This window comes from Diadema antillarum, unplaced genomic scaffold, assembly GCF_040938485.1.
Source record: "Diadema antillarum isolate AM-2024a unplaced genomic scaffold, OU_Dant_1.0 seq00000461_RagTag, whole genome shotgun sequence".
In the NCBI taxonomy this organism is placed as follows: domain Eukaryota; kingdom Metazoa; phylum Echinodermata; class Echinoidea; order Diadematoida; family Diadematidae; genus Diadema; species Diadema antillarum.
The window spans coordinates 215,981-225,057 of record NW_027271432.1 but is presented as its reverse complement, the minus strand read 5'-3'; the positions used below and the strand labels follow the sequence as shown (position 1 = coordinate 225,057).

General features: G+C 40.6%; 1 protein-coding gene across 1 annotated transcript in view; it reads left to right on the top strand.

Moving 5' to 3' along the window:
* Positions 1–545: 545 nt before the first annotated feature.
* Positions 546–9,077, top strand: part of LOC139733128 (methionine synthase-like) — a gene marked incomplete at its 3' end in the record, with an annotated part of 224,478 nt that continues 215,946 nt past the window's right edge. Inside the window, 2 exon segments of the mRNA XM_071643969.1 lie at positions 546–1,004; positions 6,044–6,240. Of these exon segments, the coding sequence (XP_071500070.1) occupies positions 911–1,004; positions 6,044–6,240 (291 nt within the window).

Sequence of the window (9,077 nt, the reverse complement as noted above, 5' to 3'; positions counted from 1 at the left end):
ATTCGAGTAATTTTGATATCTATTTAAGCAATATTTGAGCAATTTCTATTCGCGCACCCCCGTGCCTTTACCATTGTCTACCGCCCATCGTTTGTAAGTATAAGGGATAGCGAAAAGTAATTACCATCATAAAGGCATATCTTCCTTGGAAAGTGGCTGGTGATTATGCAATGAGACACGGGTCATTTGTCTTCGCATCTGAGCGGCAGATCCAGTTTGACACATACTTCAAATATTTTTGAGTGGCGGCTTCGAGCATGGGATCAAAGCGAATAAGACTGTTGTGACTCCATTTCTCGAACCTCCTTGGAACTATAATGACAAATGTCCTTGCGTACGTTATGACAGAACCATGCGTACACGTTGCGAAACAACCATGCGTACGTTCTGACATGAACGCGTATGGTGTTGGCACGCGTTTTGGCGGCGATAGCCTTCCATAGAGATATGCATAATAGATAATTATGTACGTACGTACGCTACCGTTACGTGTATAAAATTGATCGACACAGACAGACATGCCCTTTCAAGATAAGTCTCGCGAGGAGAGAGAGTAGGCCTTACTAGGTCTGCGTAGGGAATGAATGTGGCGTGCTGAATCAGTGCAGCTCAGGGTTACCAGTACTTCTTACCGCCGCCACAGCGGCAGAGCTATAGTAGTTAGCTGCGCTTGCCCTTCAAATCTTCAGGTCCGCCGGCCGCTTCTGTTGTGATCGATCACTATCACTGGCTACTGCACTGCCCGAGAGTAGCCGACCAGACGCCGTGCGGCTTCTGTACAGCGACAGGGCTGTGTACTTTACTGCTGCAAGAGGAGATTTCTGCCCCGTTTTGTGACCTTGATCAAGTCTGCGCTGACCAAAGTAGTCCTCCGTCCTGACTATTTTAAGTGCGCCTTTAGGCAAAGTGCATGTATCAACTTCTGTCAGGGGAGAGGGAGGATTCATTTTTACAAGTCATGCCACCAACATTATCGCAAGTTCACCAGGAAACCCATGGAGGAGGTCTGTCCGTAGTAACACTACAGTCTACACTACGTGCCTAACGTTACACTACAGTACCGTATAAGTACATGTAGTTCAATTCAATTCAATTCAATTCAATTTTATTTGTTCATTGCCACCAAGAAAACAAATTACAGAAATTGTGATATTGGGTGAAGACAAGAAATCAATTTGATTAGACAAACATGACAGATAGCTAAAAAGAGTTATAGTGCAGTGTGTGTCTGGAGTTTCGGCATTTTTTCTTATTTTCTTTTTCTTATTCCCTATTTTTGAAGCTTTATGTGTGACATCATCAGAGCTGTTGGAAATGCTTAATCTAACATTGTTAGTTTTTAAAAGCAAAAAAGCGAATTTAGAACCTTTGTCAGAAGTCCAGACTTTTTTAGAACTGTAGAAGTCTATGTAATGTTGCCTTCATGTAATTTTGATTTGAGTGCTATGTTGGATATTGACTAGATCTAACTGTTAGGTCTCTATGTTATTGCGATGCTTAAGGTAACTTATCAGTTGAATCAGTTCGGGAAACCCACTCACAAGGGGGGCCCCTCCTTACAAGTAACCTGTCCCCCTTATAAGTAACCCCGTCCCCCTTATAAGTAACCCCCGGGGCACCCCTTATAAGGAGTCTCCACGCTTTTTTGCAATGCAACGCGAAAATGAAAGGACTGCGGCAATTCGCTTGATTATGTTACTTATAAGGGGGACGGGGTTACTTATAAGGGGGACGGGTTACTTATAAGGAGGGGCCCCCCTTGTGAGTGGGTTTCCCGAACTGGAATAGAACAGACACGTGGTCTAAACTAGGCATTGTCCTAACTCCTAACTCTTTATGTGCCATGCTCGCATGGTAAGTTTGCATATTTCGCTCAAATCGCAAACCTGCCTAGAGCAATCAATAAATTGCCAAATACCACAGTACAATTGACTACAATGAAAGCAATTTGATTCCTCCCACATGTGATGTAGACTCTAGTTTACATTGTGTGGTGATTGAATATTTGTGTGCAACTGGCACGGTGTTCCCTTTTGAATTTGCGAGTAAATTCTAAATTTTTGTCACTGTTTTCAATACTTGTGCATGGACAATAGCTAGATTTGTTCTCGTTATTCAAAAGAAAAATATTCTTACATTTTTATAAGATTTGCATCATAACAAAGCTTGAGATTTTCAATGCAATGCCGGTACAACTTTGCTGATTGCATGTCCAGCATATTGAAACAAACATCTTATGAAAAGTTCACACGGATTTGAGAAACAGAATGCTTACCCAAAGCATGCCTGCGTTGCAGTCTCAGAATATTAAATGTGGCATACAGGGAGTAATACACTATGGTGCATTAAGAGGTTAATGTATTTTCATATCCATGTATCTCAAATTATTCTAACCCAAATTGCACCAAAATCAAAGAAAGTATTCAATTGCTTATTTCCAATATAAACTTTATAGCTATAAATTATAAATTTGAATTAAATCAGTTACAGGGGGAGCATTGATATTGAAGAGACATTGTCATTAGTTGAGTTCATGGCCATGCGCAGAAATGTTTTTTTTGGGTGGTGCCAGAATATATTCAATATTTGAGAGAACATGGAAGCTCTGGAGCGCAGTGACCAAACGGGAATGTTTGAGTGTGTATCCCTTCCCACATGAGTGAGGTTTTGCAAATTAAAGTTTATAGAACTGAAATTCAGCAATCTCATGCACACTTTTGTTGGAATGTACACTTGACATTTTCAAGAAAACAAGATGATTTTGAGCATTTTAAAATTTTGATACACGGTTACACGTGCATCATGATAGCCTGTCTGATAAGCACTGTGCAAAAAAATTAGGTGACATTTGAACTTTATGCCCACTGAAAATATTGAAGTTATAACATGTAGTTTATGAAGATATGATCAATCATTTGACATATCAAAACACAAAATGGCGCCTAGATGACGTCACAGGTAAGTTAACATTGCGAAAGGGTTTCTTTATCTAGATGTTGACATGAGATAAGATAACTGAAATTTTCATGTTAGTTGGTCAAGTCATAGGTGAAATATATATATTGCACTCACAAAATCCATCAGAAAGAAGAAAAAAAAATTGTATGAACACAATAGGTGATACACTGTCAGTGTATCACCTACGTGTACACTGTCAGTGTATCACCAAAATATAAAGAATATCCAACATATTTTTACTTTTCTAGCATATACATTCAAGATTCAAGATTCAACTTTATTTTCACTTCCATCAAATAAACAAAGAAATCATATACATTGCATATGTACAGGATATTTGTAATGCAGCTGTACTTGCAGAACGTAATTTGACAAGGTACATATGAAAATGAGAAGTAGATGAAATTACATCTTTGTTGTCCCCGCCGAACGAGTTCGAGCAGGGGACTATGAAACGGGCTCCGTACGTGTGTGTGTCCGTGTGTCCGTCCGTGTGTCCGTCCGTCCGTCCGTCCGTCCGTCTGTCCGTGTGTCCGTGTGTGCGTCCGTGTGTGATCAAAATCTTCAATTTGCTACTTCTCTGTCATTTATGAGCCAATTTTGATTCTGTTTGCTTTATATGATAGCACTACATGGGAGCTTTGAAACTTCTACACAGAATTTCAGTCGTGACCTTTGACCTTGACCTTTGACCTATATTGTACATTTTGCTACAAAATGCTACTCCTTCGCCATTTCTAACCCGATTTCGATTCCGTTTGCTTTATGTGATGGCACTAGGTGAGGGCTTCAAAACTTCTACACAGAATTTTGACCTTTGACTTCTTTGACCTTTGACCTTGATTTTTTGACCTATATTGTACATTTTGCTACAAAATGCTACTCCTTCGCCATTTCTAACCCGATTTCGATTCCGTTTGCTTTATGTGATGGCACTAGGTGAGGGCTTCAAAACTTCTACACAGAATTTTGACCTTTGACTTCTTTGACCTTTGACCTTGACCTATATTGTACATTTTGCTACGAAATGCTACTCCTTCGCCATTTTTAACCCGATTTCGATTCCGTTCACTTTATATGATGGCACTAGTTAAGGGCTTCAAAACTTGTACACAGAATTTTGACCTTTGACTTCTTTGACCTTTGACCTTGATTTTTGACCTAAATTGTGCATTTTGCTACAGAATGCTACTCCTTCGCCATTTCTAACCCGATTTCGATTCCGTTTGCTTTATGTGATAGCACTAGGTGAGGGCTTCAAAACTTCTACACAGAATTTTGACCTTTGTCTTCTTTGACCTTTGACCTTGATTTTTGACCTATATTGTACATTGGCTACAAAATGCTACTCCTTCGCCATTTCTAACCCAATTTCGATTCCATTTGCTTTATGTGATGGCACTAGGTGAGGGCTTCAAAACTTCTACACAGAATTTTGACCTTTGACTTCTTTGACCTTTGACCTTGATTTTTTACCTATATTGCACATTTTGTTACAAAATGCTACTTCCGGCGGGGACATATGTTACGCACCGCGTAATTTCTACTTTTCCTTGTTAATATATAAAAAAAGCGTATAATACAAGTCAGCTAAGGATGAGGATGGAAGTGGAGGGTCCCACTAAGAAGCAGAGCTTGTACGATATGGGACCCTCAGAAAATACACAAGACAGCAATATAAAACAAAATAAAACGAACCGATGTCAACTGACATCAAGATGATTGGGAAGGGAAAAAGAAAGAAAAGGGGGGAAAAAAAGAGAAAAAAAGGGGGAAAAAGGGGGAAAAAACTACAGCACGTGCCATTGTGGACGCAAGCAATCTAGATTCCATAGTGTAAAATAAGTGATGAAATACAAGCTGGATTAAATATAATGCAAAACATTTTTTATACGTAATTATGTTAGTAAGAATGCAGGAGAAAGAGAATAAACACATCGTTATAATTAGAACACAGACAGGAACATAATTAGAAGGAGGACTTGTGTAAAAAAGAATGATGACTTGACTTTGATGATAAAGGGAAACTAACTCGGTTGGATGTTGTAAGATTTCAATAAAAATGATTTTAATTTATTCTTGAAGGAGTCCAGAGATTGAGCGGTTGTAATATTGTTGTGAAGTGAATTCCAGTACTTTGGCCCATCGTAGATGAATGTTTTGAGCCATCAAAGTTCTCAAAATGGCAAATGGATGTCATTTGATCGCCGTGTTGGATAATTGTGAACAGATTGATTTCTTTTAAACATTGTACCTCAATGAAAGAGTACTTGACCTACAATACCTCTTTCAGAAAGCAGGGGGAATGATATTACCCTAAACAAATGTCAATTCCAAGTTAATGGAATCTACTGTAAAATTAATTTTCGCGTGCATTTTTAATTTCGCGAATTTCGCGAGCGCCAAGATTCGTGAAATTAAAATGCATGCGAAAGTTCTTGTCTACATTATATGCATTGAATGCCAGTGGCAGTTCACGAAAATTTCATGCCGCAAATAAGGTCGTCAGCTCCAATACGCGAAAAATTCATGCCGCGGATATATCATGTTTTACAGTATACGTTTCATGAAAAACAAAATTTTGTGGAATTTTCTTTGTACTGTCATATGTAACATCACAAACTGTAGTCATCTTCTCATTCAATGATGGTTGCACAGATACTTAACCCGTTGAGTACAAGTCCCGAGTAAACTTGGGCAGGTGTCTATGGGAAATGTGTGTTGTAGCAAAATCAAACTGTCCTCAACAGGTTTAAAAAAGTCATCTTTTCAACAGACTGCCCAAATTTCCTCAAACTTTGCTGACGTGTTCTGCTAACTGCATTCACTCAGTCCATTATGTGCATTTGGGTTTTATTTGGTTCCCCTAAAATGAGCTGCACTTTAGCTTTATGCTGCTTCCCCGTGGAATTATGCTCTTCATTTCATCTTTTTTTATAAACTTTAAGTCCCTTTTGTAGATTTTTTTGTTGTTACAGTGTGAGGATACACAGTCTTTCATACAACAGTATGGCTAATCAAAATACTTCTTTCTCTCTCTCTCTCTCTCTCTCCATCTCTCCATTTGTTTGTTTAATTCCTGCAGTGTTTGTTGAACTAGCAACAACGCTCCGTGAGCGCATCATGGTGTTTGACGGTGCCATGGGCTCCATGATACAGAACTACAAGTTTGATGAAGCAGCATTTCGTGGTGAAGAGTTCAAGAGCCACCCTAAAGACCTCCGTGGCAACAATGACCTCTTGACACTAACCCAGCCTGACAGCATCTATGCTATTCATAAGGTATGCATGTTTTCAAATATGTTGATGAAGTAGTTTACTATTTGCTGTATGGCTTTTGCTGCTGGGGACACGACAGGGGCCGCGGAACGTTTTTCAGTGTTGGGGGGGGGGGTGTGTCAAGGTCAAGCCCCCCCCCCCCCCCCCCTTCCACAGTGAGGACTTTTTGCATTTTGATGTTGTAAGTGGTGCAATTTGATGCATGTTTTATCGACTTGAAATGGCCCCACTTGTTTGAGGTACTCTTAGTAGCAGGATATTTTGATGTGGATTATTGACCAACTTGCCTATAAAGTGGTGTCATTTAAATTAACGTCTTGTATTAATTCTTACAATGAATTTCATGAACACTGTCTGTTAAGCAATCAAACAGAAAAGGCATGCACATGAGGGTGTACATAAGGGATATTTCTCCTCCCACACAAAGGTGATTTTACATTTTCAGACCTGAAATTCAGTGATCTGGTGCAAACTTTTAGTGCAATACTTGAAATTTTTTCTAGCTCCCCCCCCCCCCCCCCCCCAAGAAAATGATAATGGAAATAATTAGGTTTTTTTTTCAGGGAAGTGTTAATAGCAAAATCACGGCATTTAGCTCTTATTCCACGTGTGCATCATCTGTGTGTATGTACAAAGTCTAATGAGGTAGAGGGGGAGGATGTGGGAGGGGGATGCCACTTCCACCTCGACGGAGCTTTTGTGTTTTTAAAATTGAAATAAAGTGATCTGAAGCACACTTTTTGTGAGAAATTCAGAAATTGTCATTCCCCAAAGTGTGCTAAGTCTATAAGGGGGACCAATCAATGGGAGGGTGGCAAGATACCCCTCCCATATTCGAGGGAGCTTTTTTTCATTTTTAGAACTGAAATTCAACAATCTGGTCCACACTTCTGTTGGAATATCTGGAATTTTGTCAGTCAGAGAAGTGCAAGTCTGTGGAAGGAGACATAACAGGATGATGTGGGAGGGGATAAGCCCTATTCCCCGTCCTACATGAGGGAGATTCTGTATTTTCTGATCGCAGTTAAACGTTTTTGTGCACACATTTTGTGGCATATATTTGGGAAACTCAAAGTGTAGCCAAAGTCTACTTGTATGCACAGGGCGGGGGCAAACAGGGAGAAAGCGTGGGAGAGTGCTATCCCTACCCTTCCCGTACGAGGGAGCTTTTACCTTTTGAAAGTTGAAATAGAGTTATGCTGTATACGCATATTTGATGGAATATTAGGGAAATTATCCACACACACAAAAAAAAAAAATGATCCGGAAACTGAGAGAGGAAAGGGTTGATTACAGGAGGATATTCCCCTTGTTAATGAGGGAACTATTAATTTTTCGGAATGTAAGTGATAAGTCTTGTGCACTCAGAATTATTCAGAATCTTAAGGGGGCGACCACCCCCATTGCCGCCGCCCCCCCCCCCCCCCCCCCCCCCCTTTGCTACGCCGGTGCTTATAGACGGGAACTTTATGTAAGGGCGGAATCTTTGGAAATTCAAATTCATGGGTGTTGCGATTTTTTCCCCTGATTTTTTCCCTTTTTTTTTTCCTCAAACCAAAAGTGTGGGGGCTGCAGCCCCTGCACAATAATGACCAACGTGTAGATCATTTCTACAGTCTCAGTCTCTCATTGTACAAAATACAATCTCTCTTATCAAACAAAAAATAAACAGACAAAATAAAACCTTCCCCACAAAGAATAAAGAAAATAACAGGAGAAAACCAACAATATTGAAATAGTTGATAGGACCAGTCATGACAGATGAAGTACAGAAGTGGTATCAACTGAATTCCTGAGCTGTGACTACACAGTCAATAGATGCATCACAGGCACTTCACTCTTTAATTTCCCCCACACCCATCCAATGCCTTCAGATATTTTCATGAAACTTATACATCTGTTACGAGATAAAGATTGTTTAAAGTAGTCATCACGCGAAAAAATCTGGTTTATTGCTTGATCAACAAAGTAAATAATGTCTGGTACTGTTTTATAAAAAAAGAATCAGTACTTCGGTACAAAATCACCCCAAATTTTACTCTTATGTCAAAATCAAGGGCAACAACATCATTAGTTGAATTTTTTCCTCAAAATTATTAGTGGGGAAATGATATTGTAACAGAACCAGACATGGTTCCTTTTGGCACACCATAGCAAAACACATCAACACGGACGCACTACGGACAATTGGCTTTGACGCCTCACCCTCACTTCTTCTACCTCCCCAACTTTGCCACTGTCACTATCAGTGTCATTGTCACTGTCATCACTCAATTCACTCTTGCTATCAAACTCAAGTCTCATCGTACCATTTGAGGTAAAAATTGGGCTTTGTAATGGTTCAGCCGAGAAAGCCGATGCGAAGAAAGACAGGCCAGATATTGCATCCACTCGCCGGAGAATAGGTGCTTTATGAATGACAGCCTCAATGTACTGCTGCCGTCGTAAAGGGTTTTGAGCCTTGCGTGACGTCATAATTTAGAGCTTGGAAAAGACCGTATCCGGGCACTTACCCCCTGGGCAACTACCCTCCGGATAACTACCACAAGGATAATTACCCCCCAGGGTTACTCCCCCCTAGGGCAACTACCACCCGGACAACTACCCTCCTAGGGCAATTACCCCTTAGGGCAACTACCCCCCCCCCCCCCCCCCCCCCCCGATAACTACCCCCTTAGGGCAATCACCCCCAGGGCAATTCCCCCTCTTAGGACAACTACCCACCGGATAACTACCCACCGGATAACTACCCCCCGGATAACTACCACCCAGATAATTACCCCCCCCCCCCCCCCCCCCGGCAAATTACCCCGAGATAACTACCCCCTGGATAACTACCA